Genomic DNA, 20158 nt, shown 5'->3' with positions numbered 1-20158 from the left:
TCACCGCAACCTCCACCTCCTGGGGTCAAGCGATTCTCCTGCCTCAGCCTCTCGACTAGCTGGATTACAGGCACATGTCACCACGCCTGGCTAATTTTTGTATTTTTATTAGAGACGGTGTTTCGCCATGTTGGCCAGGCTGGTCTTGAACTCCTGACCTCAGATGATCTGCCTGCCTTGGCCAAAGTGCTGGGATTACAGGTGTAAGCCACTGCACCCGGCCAAAAACTGTAATTTTTAAATGTATAGGCAGTATAGTATAAACGCTTAGGTTCACTCTGTTTTGCCAATTAGTATTTATCATTGGATTTCACTGAGGCATAGCCTTCCTCCTCACAGTGTTGGCCTGAGGTGACTGAATGAGATAATTTAAGTAAAGAAGAAGATAGTAAGAACTCAATAAATTTATGTAATTAAAAGTAAAATAGAATAAGTCTGAGAAGCCGGATATTTTACTTCTCAGTAGAAAGTAGTAAATGAAGAATCTGAGTTATTTCTAAAGATTATACTAAGAAACTATTCAATAAATCATGTCTTTTTAAAATTACTGTTGGAAATCTTAGCTTCTTTTAATTAAAATCATATGTCAAACAACAGCAGTGACAGGTAATACTTTACTACCTAATTTATTTTTTTTTCCCAAGACGGAGTCTTGCTCTGTCACCCAGGCTGGAGTGCAATGGTGCAATCTTGACTCACTGCAACCTCCACCTCCCACGTTCAAGTGATTCTCCTGCCTCAGCCTCCTGAGTAGCTGGGACTACAGGTGCATGCCACCACGCTGAGCTAATTTTTGTATTTTTAGTAGAGATGGGGTTTCACCATGTTGGCCAGGTGGTCTTGAACTCCTGACCTCAGGTGATTCAGCTGCCTCAGCCTCTCAAAGTGCTGGGATTACAGACGTGAGCCAGTGAGCCTGGCTACCTAATTTTTAGGAGAAGATGATGAGGAGGATCAGGGAAAGAGGAGGAAGAAGAGAAAGGTGATACACAGAATTGGTAAAACCCTTCTTCAGGATGTCTAGGTACCCTGGTGTCAGATGCACCAACACCACATACAGTATAAAGAGTGAGAAAAGGCACAGAAACCTGGGGTGGCTGCTGTTAATTTCTTTTGCCAGGTCTGACTCAAGATTCTCCTTAAAAATGTCTATATACTTTGGTCCAATAATCCAGTGATATCCAAAAGTCTTTCCAGAAAGGCTTCATGCAGTAAGATGTTCATAAAGCACTATTTATAACAGCAAAAAAAAAAAAAAAAAAAATGGAAACTAAATGTCCAATGACGAATCAATGGTTAAGTTTACCGTATATTCACTTGGTAAAGTAATAGGTATTCATAAAACCAATGTTTCAAAAACATGTAATCATGAGTAAATGTTTTAGTTATAATACTAAGCAAGAAGAGTCCACACATATATACACACGTCTATGTGAAGGATAAAGATACGGCAAAGCACTGCCAGCTGTCGTCTTTGAGTGATATCACAGGCAATGTTTTCTTTTCTCTATTCTTACGTATTTTCTAAGTTTTAAATAATGAGAATGTAAAAATTTAAAATACAAATGAAGCAATTTGTAAGAAGTGGACAGTTCAGCATATTAAACATTAGTTGCTTTTTCCTGCATTTGCTTTGCCAGTTAAAGGTGTTATATTTACTAAATAAAGTTCCAATTAAAAAAAAAAGGCAAACACATCTGCTTTACCCATCTCTAGTTTCTACACACAAAAACAGGAAAAAGGTATCTCCTTTTGCTGTGGCCTTTTAACTCTTTCTCACACCCCAATGTAGTAATTCTCCTTGTGGGTACCTTCCTGGGGTGATTTGCACAATATTTTTTGAAATCAACATGAAACCCTTTAGATTATTTCACTTCCTTCCTGACCTTTCAATGAAGGCCAGTTTCCTTCAATGTAAATCAAGAATAATCAGAAAAGGCCAATTTGAATTTATCCTTGAGGGGGGATCTAAGAAGCAATCTCAAGGAATGGCTTTCTGCCGTTTGGGAGAAAAGACAGATGGGGTTGAAGTCCTGACTTATTGTCAGACCGAAACAGATCAGAAGCAGTGATCAAAATAAAAATCAGCAGGTTGTAAACTTTAGTGGCTATTTATTTCTGAGAATGTGTCCAGGAAAGCTGCAGTGCCTCTGCAGTGCTATTCTGGTACATCTAGAAAGGAGGGGAAGTCTGTTGCTCTCAGGCGTTTCTGAGTTTTCAAATCCAACACATATCTAGAAGTATCCCCGCCACCCACAACCCCTGCTCCCCCATTGGCTCACAAGCAGGAGAGCTGGATTTGCTGGAGGAGTCACTTGTAAAGCTCTGCCTGGAGCATTCATAGTCACTGAGCGAAGCCATGCTTTCGGAAAACCGGGAAGAATCAGAATCGCTTGGCTGGTCCTCTCCCACACACTGCTTCTCGCCATTGAAGGGCATTTTGTGTCACTTAAGTGTAGGTAAAAAGGTAGCACCTGCAGAGACAAACAGACCCTGCGTCAATGTTCTGTGGTACTTCCACAGGCACCACCGATGCTTCTTCCAGTGTAGACAACTGTCCCCACAAGTGTCACTGTGTTGGAAAGGCCCCCAAATGACCTCATCCTTCCCCCAGCACCTTGGCCGGACTAGGCCAGATCACTAGGTCATCGAGATTGCCTTTCTGAAAAGGGATTCCACAGCCATAGGTGTGAGCTTACTCAGGACACACCCACTATAAATGTGAAGCTCTAAGCAATGACAGGTCCTTTTAAAAAAGATGCAGGACACATGCTCTCTCCTCCTGGGTTGCTGAAACACGAGAAGGCGGGAGTGTGGGACTTGGGTCAGATCACTCATTCTGTTCTGCCTTTTGCCATGAGACCTTGGGGAGGTCACTTAATTACCTACCTCATAGTGAAACTGGACTGAAAGACTAACCTCTCATAGGGTTGCCAGAAGATTGAATAGAATTCATCTTAAAGAGCTTGGCACAGTACTCAAATGTTAGCTGCTATTATTGCTCCTATTGCTTTGTTTCAGATAAAATAGCTGTGAAATCAGCCTCTTTATGCTTTCTGTGAACCTCCTGGGGAAAGGGGAAGACCATATGAAACCTCTGGCTGGCAAGTCTTTAGCTTCTTCCCCCTCCATTTTCATGTGAACTGCTGTGATATGAAGATTAAGACCTGATACATGGTTAGGATTTGACAATTTACAAGTACCCATCACAACCCCATGAGTGTACAAGCATGTAGGATCCTGACTCACAAGTGGGGGAACAGACTCAGAGGGATAAGGGGATTTACTACACGATAAAACCAGTCCCTTGGTGTTTATGTCCAGTGTTTCTGGGACATGAGAATCCTTCCCAGGGAAGGGCCATCAGGTTTGGACACTACCCAGAAAGCAGATCACAGGCACACAGGATGACCAGGCCTTGGGCCCAGGAGCACCAGCCAGGCCCGTGAGGGAGCTGACCTTGATGTGAGTATGGTGTCACCTGACACTGAAGGGGAAACCCGGGCTCAAGGAGAAAGGCACCTCAAATCCTGGATGGACAATAATGAGAGGAAGAGTTCACTGAATCCTTTTAAACTTAAACCAGCCCATGCAATGAGGGATGCAGTGCTTTTAAAGCGGCCAGAATGTGAAACCACAACTATGTATAGTATGTCTGAAAATGCCTGCAGTTTCTTCAATGATTCCATTAATATTCAACAAGTGCCTACTGAGCACTGAGGAAAGTAACCGAACAAAGACAATGCCCTATTCTTGTGGTTCTCAAGTCCAGTTACCTAAAACTGTACTGAATGCTACTAGATGAGAAAAAGGGGAATAAGGCATTGTTGAGAAAACACAAGAAAGGAGAGGCAGGCTCAGGATTAGCAGAGTGGGAGAAGGGGCAGTAGCCTTTGTTGAGAGAAAAAGAGTAATTTTTTTAATTCCTTGGATGGTGATGGGGACAAGGATGAGTCTGAGAGGGATCTAATAAGGGTGAAAGGCCTAAGGTCATTTGCACCTTGCCTCACCTAAACAACCGTCTTCAATCCTGCCACAGAAATGTACCCTTGCTGAGTCCACCACTTTTGCAAGCAGAAAACCACTGGAGTCCACTTGTGCAGGCTGAAGGGCAAGGAGTGGAGTGGAGACACTCACCTTATCCCAGAATCCCAAAGCCATGAACACTGGCTGTAAGAGTCTTGAGCCCTTGCATCCTCAGTGGTGAAACAGCCTCCTCTAACTCATGAAGACTAAATTCTACCTAAGCTTAAACTCCAATCTGCTCAGGGGAAGGGGAGAGAAGACAGAAGAAAAGTGGCTACTTCAAACCTTTCACTGCCACCAAACCCCAAATCCTAAACGGAATGTTCACCCTCCCCTCTAGTTTGCTTCCTCTCTTTGCCAACATTTGATGTCCCACTGATGGCATTTCTTGCAAATGCTACCTTTTCCAGGAAGCCTTGCTTCTAGTCAAAGTGAACAGCACTCCTCTTGGTATGTCTGCAGCGCGTCTCCCGTATCTCCATGAGAGCGCTTAGTTCCTTGTATATTAGTCCCTTGTTACTTTCTTCTCTTGGCTACTTCTGAATATCCTTAATAAAGCAGAGATTGTGTCTTGTCCACGACCAGCGCCAAGTATATGACAAGTATTCATTCAGTGTCAGCTAAATCAGAATCCCTGAATCTCATTTGGTACAGCTTCAACCAGAACATTTGCAAGCTGATACCATGACACCTTAACCAGCCTGGTACTGCCAAAGCCCAAGCCCTAGAACAGACAATCTACCACTTAAGCCTATCTTATTAGATTTAAACCTCAAAATTCCCAGGTCCTTGTCATGCTCTTATTTGAATATCTTAAAGTTTGTTTCCACTTTAAGTCATTTTTTTCCCCCAGTTATTCCCCTGTAATGTAACAACTGTGCTATGCATGCTCTGCTCTTAATTCTTCTCTACTACAGTTGCCCTCAAATGAGCTCTGGCTATTTTTCCAAGTGAAAGTGAATAAGAGCTTCCAGCCATGAGAATTTATGAATTAGCTTAATAGTTTTAACTGTCCATTTCATTTTTCTACTTTAGCTGGATAGCACACTTGGTAGGTTTCTTAATTGTGTTTAACAAGGGCAGAAAAGTACAAAGATTAAAATAATTGGGAGTCAGGAGTCCAGGGTTTGTGGCCTGGGTTCATCATTAATGTGCTGTGTGACTTTATGCACATTTTTCTGAGAGGTTGGGCCAGTTATAAGGTTTCTCTCAGCTAGGAATATATGATGCTCCAAACCCAGAGTTCCATGAGCCATCACTAGAAGTTCTGAGAAATTAAATGTGTTTATGGCAGTCATGCTTAACAATGTGAAACTACACTTTCTTCCAGCAGTTCACTGGAGGTAGAGTTCCTGGCACAGGGGCTGCAATGGAAAATTTAAAAGCTTCAAAATGTTTAGAAACTCTTGTTTAGTGGGTAGAATCCTCCACATTACAACTGGGCCTTAGTGTATCCAAACAGAAACCTGTATTTGAAGCCAAAATGCCCATTATTACTCTATTAAAAAATTGTCTGTTTCCTCATATAGGCTTACTAAGAATACCTAATTCATAGGGTTGGTGTGAGATTTCAGGTACTCAATACATGCAGCGTGTTTGGAACAGTCACTGACACAGTAAACAGTATACAAATGTTTTCTATTATTTGCTTTTTTTTTGTTAATATCATTGCCTCAGGAATTAAACACTCTGGAGGGAAGAACAGTTTTATGTCAGGATAACACCATGTTCTTCAACAGACAAACAAGGTTGGTAGTTAACATAGAACAGAACTCTTGGCACTTGTTTGACAGACAAAAACCAAAAGCGAATGGCCCATCACTGTGTGAATGGTCTTCCGCAAGTTCCTTCATACCTGCTCTTACCTTTCTCCGTCTTGAGTTTCCAAGTAAGTCACCTGGGGACAAAGCTACTTGATTCAAAAGGCACTGAGGATATTTAGACTGCTTTAAAAACTATTTTGGATTATCCCTTAGACTGATGATAATGAAACCAGGCTGTTTCTTTAAGAAAGGTAATACTCCTTATGCAAACTTAGATCTACCTAACCTTCGCCACTGCAACTTACAAGTAAATCAAACAACTTTTCAGAAACATCACATCTCATCATACCTGGAGGATTTAATCATTGGTCAAAGGTAAAGTCAATAGAAAAGACTGAAGATGACTCCAAGCAAAGCCTCCAACACGATAGCAGGTCACTATTCAAAGAAAAGTACTGTCATATTCACATTTTTTATTGTATTATTCCATCACTTTGTGATAATAAATGTAATATTATGTCATTTCTTCTGAGACCAATCACTGGAATGCAGCAAGCATTCAAATATTTATTCAAATATTTATTGTTGAATAAATGAATGGTAGTAAGAGTACTGACATTTAAGAGGTGTGAATGGGTACAAGGACTTGAAGGGGCTAGTGCTGTATTTCACTACAGATAGAGAGGAGACTGGTTTTTAATTTGCTTGTGATTCCTCAGCTTGTGTGCAGCTTTACTTCCTGATTTCCTTTCTGCAGCAACTCTATCTGCAAACAGTTCTGCACTGGTTCAGGATTGCAAAGATACACTGATGATAATACATGTCACTGAAGCCGTAAGAACACTGTCTCTGGAGCTAGGTGGACTGGGTTCTTGATCCCGGCTCCTCTTGATTATTTACTGACTAGAAACAGAGAACTTACCATTTGTAAAATGGGACAATAATAGTATCCACCTTGTAGAAGTGTTGTGAAGATTAACTGAAATAGTATCTGTCAAGTACTTAAGCTCCTAGTAAGTGCCTGACGGATGTCAACTATTATTTTATTCTTATTAAAAGAAGTTACAAGTTCTGAAAATGTAATGTCATAAAAAACAAAGAAAGGTTGAGAATATGTTCCAGATGAAAAAAAAATCACTTGATAACTGAGTGCAACAGGTGATCTTAGAGTGGATCCTATACTGAAGCAAAAATGCTGTAAAGGACAGTATCAGTCAATCAATTGCACTGTTAACAATATTTGAATCTACTGTCTGTTGTCCAATGTTAAATATACCGAAGTTGAAATGTACTGTGGTTTTGTATTTAGGAATAAAGGGCCATGACATATACAACTTTTTCTCAAATGATTCAAATGAAAGAGAGAAAAAATAATAAAGCACATACAGCAAAATGTTAATACGTGAATCTGAGTAAAAGGTAGACAACATGATATTCCTTGTACTATTCTCGCGACTTTACCTGTAAGTTTGAAAGTATTCCCAAATAGAAGGTTAAAAGAGAAGATGATGGGCTGAACTGAAACTTCAAGATTCAAATTCAGAACAGTCCAACCTCTTGCAGTTTTGAAATTTTGATTGCGCCCACTGCTGTGATAGCTTAAATACCACTCTATTACAAGAACTCTTCTAGACAGTCAAAACTTGTCCTGATGTGCTTCTTGAACAGCGCCTAAAGAATAAACAGGAAATAGGCCAGAGCCCTCCAGAAAAGGCAAAATAGATCATCCTTTTTAAGAGTTCATCCCTAGGTGGGTTCCCTTTTCCTAAGTCTCTGGGCCACGGTTTACAACCCTCTGTGATCATCTTAACTCTGACCGCCTTATTCTGCAGTGCTCTCCCACTAACCCTTCATGATCTTCTTTGGGTTCCTCAGACATGCCAAACTTCCTATTTCGGGGCACTCACACCTGCTATTCTCTCCCCCTGAAATGTTCCTCTCCCTGATCTCCTTGTGGTTGGCTCCCTGTTGTCATTCAGATTTGAAATTTAATGTCACCAACTATGAGGTAACCTTCCCTGATGGCTACACTCACTGCATCTAAATGAGCCAGCTAGAGCTTAGAACACTGCTAGGGCTAGAGCAGGGGCTAAGTGAATACAGCTGCATGAACTAATTACACCACACTCCTATTCATAAGACACCTTGAGTTTTCCTTCTTTTCTGCCTCACTCACATTACTCATATCCCATTATGCAGTCACTTACAGTACTACACTTGTGTGCATATCTGTCTCCCACTAGATTTTAAGCTGCTGGTGGAAGCGATGACTCTCCTCTCCAATTCCCAGTGCCTACTTCAATGCATTTGCAAGGCACCAAAAATTCAAACTAGCAAAGACCCACAGTTCCAGGAGCTTAAAGAAACTCACGTGTAGCAAATAACAACAATTACAGCTAACAGTCACTGAGTGCTTATTACTACCTCAATAATAAGCACTCAATAACTGTTCTATGATAAGTTCTTTATATATTTTATCTCCTTGAATCCTCATTATAACCTTGTTAGCTAATGTATCAGTATTATCCCCATTTTATAGTAAGATCCTGAGGCCCAGAGAGGTTGTGTTACTTGCCCAAGGGTTCACAGCAGTGTAGAGGCGCAACTCAAATCCAGGAAGCGGATCCCTAAAACCCATGCTCTCTACCACTCCAGTTTGGCTGGAGAAAATTTGGTGTGCTGCTCATTCTTTCCACTCCCACTCTGCCAAATCCATCTACCCATCACCATGTGGACACTTGCACATGTGGTAGCAAGCTGATCTTATCCTGGTATAGGCTGCTCAAGTGCTATTCTGTGAAGGGCATCACTGAAGGAATACGTCACCCAAAACAATTCTCCACCACCCCGCTACAGTGACAGAAAATCCTCTAGGAGGGAGCCATTCTTTATGCACCGCAAAATCCGTAGTTAAACCCCACATATTAGCAGAAAGGTTAACTGCTTACAATCATAAACATTTTGGAGTGAAATATTCACATTACCCAGCAGGGCCTTGAGGAATGGAACCCATCCAGTTAAGGTTAGCTCACACAAAAAAGAAATTTCAAGAAACTTCTAGTGTGTACCATCCTTTAACACCGGATCAAGGTCAGCTGCAAAGACAAGCCTTCACATATGTGTAGTAAAGGGAAGGGAGTCAGAGGACTAAGTCTGGGCTCTAAAGAAAAAAATTGCAGATGATGTGAAAAATTTCCATCTTCTGCAAAATGCTGCTTTAGAATCAGTCTCAAATAGCAGCGCTAAAGTTATTCATCCACAGCAAAGCAAAAACCATAAAGCAGAGGGATAGGGGCCTACACCATTCATCTAGACAATACTGGTCTTCATCAAGTTAGAACCAACAAAGAGCTAGATAAAAGTCAACAAGCCAGTCACTGTCTACAAAGCAGATGTTCACGTTACACGTGGCATTACAGCATCAGGGAGAAGGATTCCTAGGCACTTTTCACATTTGAAAGCACTCCTCCCACACTTGCTGGTCTGTTTTAATACCTGTGCTTCCCCCTCTGGGGCCCTCAACCTCTCACAAAATGGCATTGAAGCTGCTTCCACACATGACTGGGTATCTTCGGCCCTGGGCCTCTTCAAATCAGGCAACTTCCACTGGCTGTCAGGGTGACGCATGAAATCCCTAGAGAAGAGAGGAAAAGGACTACGGCAGGGAGCCTCCTCAAGTGGGAACCACTGAGATAAACTCATTATCCGTTGGCAGGTAAGAAGAGCAAGGTCCCTGATTGGGCTGGTGACCACGGGTGCTGAGACGCCCACTGGGGACAAGGACAACTTGTCCAGTTTCTTTACAGTTAAGGTAGCAGCACAACCATCTAAGATTTCACAAACTTAAGTCGTTTGAGTGTCACTCTTCATGACTATTTCTACATCTCCCTCCTTACCCATACTATAATTTAGTAACCGCGTCTCAATCTCGACTAGATTTTTGCATTTAAATATATTTATTCTAAAAGGAAACTCTATCATTGTGAAACTGCTTACTTAATGGAACAGATTTTCTTAATAGTAACGAAAACAAGTAACTATGTTCATCCACGTGCCACCTCAAATCATTGTTATTACCCTCAGTGGTGCCACCTACAGTAGCAGCTTTGGGAAGCACAAGCAACACCTGAGGGTTCAGCGTTCGAGCCTAGGCCCAATCGGCATTTCTCCACCTCTTCCCCTTAACCAAAGGTCCCGGCAAGGGGACGCAGCAGCAGTCTGCACGACCTCGCCCACGTCCTCCGGCCGCCCCTCCCCTCCAGCAGCACCAGGTTTCCTGTCAAAACAAACCCTTGGGGGAGGGGACGGCGGAGGCAGAGCCCAGTGCCGGGGAAACCACGGCAACAAACCCCAAACACACGCTGCCGGGCCCGCCCGGCCTACCCTGGCTCAGTTCCCCACTCCAGCCCGGCCGAGGAGTGTGGGGGAAGGGGGTGCCCTGGGCCCCTGATGGCGGGATGCCGCTGGTACCTGTCCAGCAGGATTTAAACAGCGGCGAAGCGGCCTCCGGGGCCCTAAGTCCGTGTCCACCCCGACACGCGGGGCGGCCACTCGGTGCCCCGCTCCCCGCTCCCACGCGGGACGGCAGTTCGAGGTCAAACAAGGGGACGCGGAGTGGGAGGGCATGAACTAGGAGCCCAGCTTGATGGCCCCTGACTCCGCCGTCCCAGGATGGAGTTCCGAGATAGGGCAGGGGAGCCTTCGGGCTGCAGCGGTGTCCCCTCCGTTGGACCTGGCCGGTCACCTCCGAGCCGGAAACGCCTCCCCCGTGATGGATACGCACCAGGTCCAGCACGTAGACAAGAGGAGAACGGCGACCGAGTGACCCCGGGTCAGGGCTCTCTGGGTGTCCCCTCACCGAGCACAGCACAATCACCTCGAAAACTCATCAGCCCAACAACCCCCGCCAACCCCAGCATCCCCCCCAACAACGCGGTATTTAAAGAGCCCTGAGGGACTCTAGGGAGGCAGCCACGGCGCGGCCATCACAAAACCGGATAGCGGGGGGACGACGGCGCGACGGGGCAAGGGGATCCAGGGCCCTTCAGGCTCCGAAAGCCGAGCGCTCACAGACTGAACTTATTAGAGAAACAGTCTTCGTCATGTTTGAACCAGAGAGACCGAGGACAGCTCGGATGGGAGGGTGTTTCGGATGCGAGAGGGCACGGTTCCCCCGCGCGGCGAGTGGTGCGGTCCGGGCTGCCGGGGGCGGGGTGAAAAGTGTTTACGGAACTGAGGCCGCCAAGCCCACGGGAGAGCCGGGCGTTGGGGGCGGGGCCTGCCGGGGCACTTGGGGCGGGGCCGAGCGGGGGAGCGGGGGGAGCGGGGGGGGGGGCGGGGCGGGGGCGGAGCGGGGGCGGGGGGGCGGAGCGGGGGCGAGGGGGCGGAGCGGGGCTCTGGGGAGGGGGGCGAAGCCGCGGCCGAGCCTCCAGTGGAGTGCCGGACGGGTCCCCTGGGCTTCCGGGCTCACCGGTGTGGACCACACTGCGAGCTCCCGGCTGCGCCTGGAACATTGAGTGCCCGCACACTCCTGTCTAGACGGGGCAATCTGAACTGGGTGCCCACCACCACACTGTCCACACTTACAGAGACAACCCAACCAACAACGCTGCTGGTGGGCTTTCCCACGCACGTCAGCCACTAACCGCGTCATCTCCAGTTGCGTCTACACTTCCACATAAACACGGGTCCAGATTTGCACCTGCACGGGACGATTAGTTCCTTGGAGTCACACCCATCCAGGCCCTCTGAAGACTTGGTGTGCGTGCAAAAGATAAAGCGTCTTACTTCCTCTAGGGTTCTTGGCAGCACCTATCTCCGGGAGAAGTTTCCACCTTGGTTAATGTAAATAACCAGTCCCAGGAGGGCTCTGTGCCGTCTTGCCTGCTGCTCAGCTCCTGCTGTGGGCGTGCTTGAGGGTGTAGAGAAACAAGCTTCCCCCAACTGTTCACATCAAAACTATGCCTTCTGCCAGGTGTAAATCGGTGCTGTATTACTTGGGAAATAGTTTCATGCAGGAACTACTTACATGAAGTTTGTATAGACTAAAGTATTTCTGTTTAGTGCCGAAATTATGTCTGCATTGTGGAGGCAAATTGGCCACCACTGTACAAAAACAACAAACAACAGGCAACATTTTAAAGCAGGGTAGAAAGTCAGTTGTTCAGTGGTTACAACACAGACTCCTCTATGGTTCCAATCCTGGCTCTGACATTCACTATCCATGAGATCTTGGTCTCTGGGGATAACAATGATAGCTATTTCCTTGGGTTATTTTGAGGATAAAGTGAAATAAAGCATGTGAAGTGCTTAGCAGGGTACACAGTAAGCACTCAGTAAATATTAGTTATTGAAACTCTTTGGCAAACCACTGTGGCCAAACTTAGCTGGTGATCTGTATAAATTTGTATCTGTGCCTCCTTTTGCCACTTTCCTCCCTTCTCCTAAAATATACAACCTAATAATACAGGTTAAGAGATTAAATAGAAGGTGCTGTCCCTACCTGAGTTCTTCCCTACAAACATGCTCTTGTTTGTGTCATTCGTAGGATAAGTAATCAGGATGACAGAAGCCTCCAATTTCAATTCTTGCCAAATGACAACCACCACACAACTGCCATCACCACCCTAAAAACTCCACAATAGAAAGATGAACACCCAAATCCCCCAAACTTCTGGTAACTCTGTGACAATGACACATGGCAACATTACTTCCTTTGTTAGCTTCGTAAGGATTTAAGTATTGTTTTGTGCTATGACATAAGTTGGAGCAGGTGACCATGAGTCAGGGTAGTTGTCCTTTATACCTGAGTGAGCAGCTGCCTGACCCTAGGCATGACACTTCTTTTAAAGTTCAGATATGTAGCTCTCAAAGCCACCAGGAAGCAGCTTTTGTCAAAGCAAGTTTCAGCATGTGCTGGGGTACAAACCTTAATGTGGAAGTGGCAGGGGTAACATCAGAGACCCAAGCTGAGATAAGAAAAGATGCTGGAAATACTATCTTCTGTTACTTTAATGTTAAATAACTTGCTATCTGAAAACCCTTCGGTGAATTACCTGACCAACTGCCCTCGGCCTGACTTGTGTATAAAAGCACTTTGGGCCAGGCATGGTGGCTCACGCCTGTAATCCAAGCACTTTGGGAGGCCGAGGCAGGTGGATCACAAGGTCAGGAGATCGAGACCATCCTGGCTAACACGGTGAAACCCCGTCTCTACTAAAAATACAAAAAAATTAGCTGGGCATGGTGGCACGCACCTGTAATTCCAGCTACTCTGGAAGCTGAGGCAGGAGAATCGCTTGAACCCGGGAGGTGGAGGTTGCAGTGAGCCAAGATCACGCCACTTTACTCCAGCTTGGGCGAAAGAGCGAGGCTCCATCTCAAAACGAAACAAAACAAAAACAATACTTCGAAAAAATGGAGTGCTGTAAAATACAAGGCAGTTCCCTCAAAAATGAGCCTTGTATCACATTGTTGCTCAGAGGGCTCAGACAGTCATAACATAAAATCTTCCCTGCTCAGGTTATGTTTATGGCTTTCTGAGGAAAAAAAACAACAAAATCTGAAAAGGCAACCTCTTTAGCAAGTAAAATAATTAGCATTTTATTTGAAGAAGACATATTATTACACCTAGTTTTTCTAACTTACCTTTTTTGAACCACTTAGAGAACTCACAGTAATACAGTTTGTTTTCTCCCTGTAAATTACACGGTAGACTAAATGTGGTCTGTCATTCTTGGCAAAAGACTAAGGGCAGATCAAAATTTTTGTTCAATGAAGAAATAGAAATACTCATTTTCTTTTTAAACATCTGAAATCTGAGTTTTAAATTATAATAAATCATTGACAAAAATCTAAAAATGTAATTGCAGTTGGATTTGCAATCTCTCAGCCTTATAACTTTTCTAGTGGAGTTGCATATTGTACTGATTTAATGTAATGCAAATTTAGCTATACGGGACTCATCTAGGACAGAATATGAGGAACACAAGAGAATAATTTAAATACTTCCAGTGATCTTGTCCCCTATTTCTCTCCATGGGAGTTGTGAGGCTTCTCTTCCTGTGTTGATCTGAGTTTCTGAGCTTCTCATTATGTTCCAAGCTTCTTTCCCATGGCTGGCTTCATGTTCGTGCAGTCTGGGCAGTCGCACAAGGCCCCACCCTTGGAAGAGCCCTGTGCTTGGTTTAATACATTGCTGCTGTTGTGTTGAGATTCTTAATACTGCGCTTTTTGAAAGAGGGGCCTTGCATTTTCATTTTGCACTGGACCTGGCAAATTATGTAACTGGTCCTGATCTCCCCACACAGCATATGAGTGTAGTGGTTAAAGGTGCTTATTTTCCTGCCCCTAAGTGCCAATCAATTATTTCAACCAGTGATCACTTGAAGAAACTTATGTCTGTTTCAATGCTGGAAGAAAAGAAATAGCCCCAAACAAACAAAAACAACAAAAAGTTGGTGTATCCCAGGTCTTATGGCTCATTAAAAAATTTTCGAGAGTAATTTTCACTGCACTTTGACCTCATGGTCTTCCTTAAGAGCCTAACCCCTCCTGTAATATGTGACTTCATTGTAATTGAAAAAAAACCAAAAAAAAAAAAAAAAACCAAAAAAAAAAATGGGCTGGGCATGGTGGCTCATGCCTGTAATCTCAGGTCTTTGGGAGGCTGAGGTGGGTGGATCACCTGAAGTCATGAATTTGAGACCAGCCTGACCAACATAGCGAAACCCCGTCTCTACTAAATACAAAAAATTAGCCAGGCATGGTGACGCATACCTCTAATCCCAACTATTTGGGAGGCTGAGGCAGGAGAATCACTTGAACCCGGCAGGCAGAGGTTGCACTGAGCCAAGATTGCACCATTGCACTCCGGCCTGGGCAACAAGAGTGAAACTCGGTCTCAAAAAAAAAATGGCCAGGCATGGTGGTTCACACCTGTAATCCCAGCAGATTGGGAGGCTGAGGCAGGTGGATAACTTGAGGTCAGGAGTTTGAGACCAGCCTGACCAACATGGCAAAACCTCATCTCTACTAAAAATACAAAAATTTAGTTGGGCATGGTGGCATGTACCTGTAATCCCAGCTGCTTGGGAGGCTGAGGCAGGAGAATTGCTTGAACCTGGGAGGCAGAGGTTTCAGTGAGCTGAGATTTCACCACTGCACTCCAGCCTGGGCAACAGAGCGAGACTTTGTCTCAAAAAAAATTTTAAACTAGAAATTAAATTTAAAAAAATTCTTTTAGAGGAATCCCACTTCTTTTCTCTCCCCTGTCCATCTTCAGGTGCTACAGAAAGGGCCAAAAATCAGTGAGGGGGAAAATACAATAGAAAGCAAAAAGAAGAAAATGAATTTGGCTAATACACCAACTAGAGAATTAGGCCCTGAATGTTCAAAAATTAACTGCATACCTCCTACTCAATTTTACTGTGAGCTCTAAAAATAAGGTCTATTAAAAAAAATTAACCACACCTTTTAGGCAATTTTTTTGTTCTATATCCTTTGATTTGGAAGATAAGATAGATTTAGATAATTGACCAGTTTTGACTATTAATTGATGCTTGAACAATTTTTCAAAGCACCAAAACCAGTTTTCTTTTGACTCCACTGAACTGAATTAGTAAAAAAATTAGCAGTTATTTCTCATTTCAATTGCCTGTACCTTCACATTTAGGCACTGCCCAGTCCCTGACCCTGTCACATACTAAAATGACAAACATTCTTAGTGCTCCCTACACCCCACCCTGGGCCCCTTCCTCTTACCTGGGCACCACTGTTGTCCCCTGGGAAGCAGAAAAAGAGTGAGAACCAGCAGTGAAGACAGCTTTGGGGCAGGAAGTGGGAGGGGCCAAAGAGAGCTGAAGCTCAAAGGAGCACCTATGGGAGGCCAAACAGGTGATGGCTCAGACCTCTGACCAAGCCAGTCACTCTCTTTAGCCCATCTCCAGGCCAGCAGGCAATCAACCATTTTCTAAATGATTGCTTTTCTAAAGTGTTCATGGATGAACACTTAGGCTCTCAGTTTTAAAATCAAATGAAATTGTCAAATGGGCATGAGGAAGAGCTACTAAAATAAGATGCAATCTCCAGAAAACATAAAGGAAGGATTAAGAAATGTAACTCTTTAGGTACACAATTCAACATGAAAACATGAGTTACAGAACACTGATTATGGGGTGACACGATTTATGCTAGAGAGAGCTTACACTAGAGACAGGGCATATGCATTGTGCGTATATGAAATACATAGAAATGGACTAAAAAGAAACTCAACTGTTTAGAAGGCTACTTAGGCAAGTTAGTTCCTGGTTTATTCCGTATACATTCAAGCAGCTTATTTCTTTTACAATGAGAATGTCATTCATATACTACTAATCTATTTCACACTGCCATACAATGCAACTACTCTTATCATTATATGTCCTCCTAAATATACCTTAGTGAAGATAGGCTATCGATACTGCACAATAAGGAAATTTCCCATCTCCTTTTTATTCGTGTTTAAGAAAGCCATGACAACAAATGGAGCTTTTCATATATAATATATGAAAGAATAGATTTGCAAAAAGTCCCTCACTATGATATGTCAAAATTATTAATGCTGGGTGGGGGAATATTGATCCTTACTTTTTAAGTTCTTCTCCTCAAGCCCTGTTCTTCAATAGCCAAAGTGCATGGAGTTTGCTTTCATTTTAAACATGTTTTTGCCCCAAACTCTGACCTCTAAAACCTTCCCTCTCTTTGATGATAAACTGGACAAATGTCCTTTCTCAAAGTTGTATGGGACTTTAATAATTATACTACCTTTTTTCTTTGTTTTTTTTGTTTTTTTGAGACAGGGTCTCACTCTGTCAGCCAGATTGGAGTTCAGCAGCATGATCTCGGCTCACTGCAACCTCTGCCTCCCAAGCTCAGGTGATTCTCTTGCCTTAGCCTCCTGAGTAGCTGGAATCACAGATGTGTGCCATCACACCTGGCTAATATTTTGTATTTTTAGTAGAGATGGGGTTTCACCATGTTGGCCAGGCTGGTCTCGAACTCCTGACCTCAAGTGATCCACCCCTTGGCCTCCCAAAGTGCTGGGATTACAGGCATGAGCCACCACACCCAGCCGTACATTTTGAAGACAAAAAAATTGAGAGCTCTGAACATTCAAATGCCTGAATAGTAGCTTTTACCTGAGTTCCTGGGCACTCTAGAGGAAGGTCATATAATAGGGCACTAAGGGTTTATGTTGACTAAAGGGATACTCAGCAGTGACTCAATCAGTTGGCAAGTCAAGAATAGAAACCAGAAGAACTCACTTCATGGCTTCTTTCCGCAAATACACACATACACACGTGCAGTGTCACAAGCAAAGTATTACCTATTGGCATAATTATCTAATTTCCATAACAACATATCAACAAGCATACCAGCTCTGTACCAACTAAGTGCCCAAAGTATTTATAATCACATTCCATTACTCTAGAAGGGTGCCTGGACCAGATACTGGGGTGGCTGTGCCTTCTAGAAAGCAAGAATGGAATGCTGCTTTATACAAAAATATGAAGCTGTTTACACAGATATATGTTCACATGCACACACGCACACATGAAACATTTCTGGCCAATTCCCTCAGAGGGATCCCAGGCCATGCCATTGTTTATGTTGCATGTACATCTGCATGTACATTATGAGTAAATTCCCACAAAGCTCAGTATAGGCCAGGCGCAGTGGCTCATTCCTGTAATCCCAGCATTTTGGGAGGCCGAGGCGGGCGGATCAACTGAGGTCAGGAGTTCAAGACCAGCCTAGTCAGCACGGTGAAACCCCGTCTCTATTAAAAATACAAAAAAATTAGCTGGGCGTGGTGGCACACTCCTGTAGTCCTTGCTATTTGGGAGGCTGAGGCAGGAGAATCACTTGAACCCAGGAGGCAGAGGCTGCAGTGAGCCAAGATCGTGCCACTACACTTTTGCCTGGGTGGCAGAGTGAAACTCAGTCTAAAAAAAAAAAAAAAAATGCTCGGTATAACGTAATTATACAAATAAATTTAATGTCAATGCTCAAGCTGAATTCTTTATTTAAATGAAGACCTCTGTGATTATATGTGGACATTTAAAAAATGGCTTTTTAAAAGTTACAAGCATTACATAGATCAAAATTTTCAAAGAATTAATCAACTGAGGTACAAAATAATTGTATATAATGAGGAAATGTGGTATGGTGGAAAGAGGGTGGGCTCTGGGTTCAGACAGACCAGAGGGTTGACAGCCAAGTTCCACCACTCATTATACATATGTCCTTATCCTCACAGATGTAAAATGGGGATAATAATGTTGTGGGGGCCATTTGTCATTTTGGTGATCCAGCTTTCCAAATGGTATTTGAATTGTTATCATTTATTATAGAAGCCAGAGAGGGGATGATATGCTAATCCCATTAATACTTTACTACTGGAGTTGGAAAGGCATTCTGTCTTCCCAGACCCTAGCGACTATAGCATGGGCATGGGACCTATGCATGTTCTATCAGATGCTGACCACCACAGGTAGCTAGGGGTGATTCACAGAGCTACAGTGGTGGTGCCCAATGCTGATGACACCAGCTATGGCATCCTTAGCATGGTCTTAGCTATGCCTGGCTTCCTTTAGTTCTTTCCCAAGCTTGGTTCTTCAGTCTAAAATATGTTAGAGTCACTCAATAGCTAATTCCATGAGCTACCAAGACCCTCTGGTCTCAGTTCCATGAGCTACGAAGACCCTTCTGGTCTAATCAGACTGGGGTGTATTATTTGCCACTAAGAACTTTGACTAGAACAAATGCTCCATAACCTGTGGGAAAATTAAAAGAAATAATGTATATGAAGAGTTGAGCAGAGTGCCAGGGACATTGTATGGATCAGTAAACTGTAACTACTATTATTATACTCTTGTTATTTTAATGATACAGTTTCGACAGGTCCTGGGCAACTTAAAGGTCTGTGACATGTGATAATTTAAAACTCTGCCAAGGAGCAAATTTGAATCTAATAAGTTGGTGGTACAGGAGCCATTTATTTAGCTAACAAGTGAGCCTAACACATCACCCAGTATTTATATATCAATGTGAGGATTACTATTCTCCACTCATTAGGCCAGTAAGTCAGATCCATTCAGGAAAATACTATAACTTTATATTGTGTTAAGAACAATGATCCAAAAACTTGGATAATTATCCAAACGCTATCCAAAGACTTGGAAATAGGCAAAAGGGATTACTGGATGTCCTTTTAGTAGGGTGCTGTGTAGTGCAGTGTAGTAGCAGGCGCGTGCAAGGATTCATGCACTATCTAGGACTGTGTACCTTTGTTGGACTTTACTACTCATTATTGGTTCAGATATTTCAGAACTTTGTAAAGGCAGATGTTACTTTGTCAAAAACTGATAACAAGGGCCCAGTGTAGTGGCTCACGCCTGTCATCCCAACATTTCGGGAGGCCAAGATGGACAGGTTGCTTGAGGCTAGGAGTTGGCGACCAGCCTGGGCGACATAGAGAGATCCTGTATCTACAAAAAAAATACAAAAATTAGCTGGGCATGGTGGCATGTGGCTGTAGTCCCAGCTAATCAGGAAGCTAAAGTGGGAGAGTCCCTTGAGCCTAGGAGTTTGAGGCTACAGTGAGCTATCATCATGGCACCTCACTTTAGCCTGGGTGACAGAGACCCTGTGTCAAAAAAACAAAAACCAAAACCCAAAACAAAACACCAAAAAATTGATAACAATGCAAATTATTCTTGTCCATTTCTAAAACAAGTAAAATCATTTCTGTTCTATAGAAAAGATAAAAGCTTACTATTTATTACCTTATAAGACATTAACCAATTTTGTATCTAACCTAGTAATCTTATTGTAAGATTTTAAAAAATGCATTTTTTGATGGGATGTATAAACCCCTATTTCTCAAATGTTCCTTAAACCAACTTTACCATTTTACTGGCTAACTCTTTAATTGATGAACTAAATAATTTTTTAAGCTTGTGTTTGTTCTATTTCATATAAGTCACGTTTTTAACTTGTTGAAATTATATCTCGACAAATAGAAGTCAATCCGAGGGGCCACGTAAAAGGAGCTTGTAATCCAGAACTGACGACCGCCAGGTAGGCTTCCTAGAGAAAGGAGTAGCCAAGCAGATGCATGTACAAGAAGTTCTCAAGTGATCTCAACAAAGCAGACTCAGGCCCCTAAATCAGTATTTAGGTCAAATTCATTGTTGAAAAATAACGCTGATATGAGCTTAACTGATAAGGAAGAAAATTGGAACTGCTTAGCTAATAATCTGGATTGGTTTAAACTGCTTCGGTGTTGCTTTTATAATTTTCAAAAATGGCAGCAGATAGCTCACTTT

The 20158-nt window shown here is 43.3% G+C and overlaps 1 protein-coding gene across 6 annotated transcripts in view; it reads right to left on the bottom strand.

Annotated features, from left to right (window-relative positions):
• TCP11L2 (t-complex 11 like 2) overlaps positions 1 to 10784 on the bottom strand; it is a 43659-nt gene extending 32875 nt beyond the window's left edge. For 2 of the 6 annotated variants that reach the window (XM_003269961.2, XM_030821302.1), the window contains exons 1-2: positions 10573 to 10784; positions 2283 to 2474 (exon numbers count right to left, since the gene is read on the bottom strand). In XM_003269961.2, the coding sequence (XP_003270009.1) occupies positions 2283 to 2439 (157 nt within the window). In that variant the 5' untranslated portion in view covers positions 2440 to 2474; positions 10573 to 10784. The other 4 variants (XM_030821298.1, XM_030821301.1, XM_030821299.1 and 1 more) reach the window with 4 other exon arrangements.
• Between the last annotated feature and the right edge of the window lie 9374 nt (positions 10785 to 20158).

This window comes from Nomascus leucogenys, chromosome 10, assembly GCF_006542625.1.
Source record: "Nomascus leucogenys isolate Asia chromosome 10, Asia_NLE_v1, whole genome shotgun sequence".
NCBI lineage: Eukaryota > Metazoa > Chordata > Mammalia > Primates > Hylobatidae > Nomascus > Nomascus leucogenys.
This window is presented reverse-complemented; position numbering and strand designations above follow the sequence as displayed.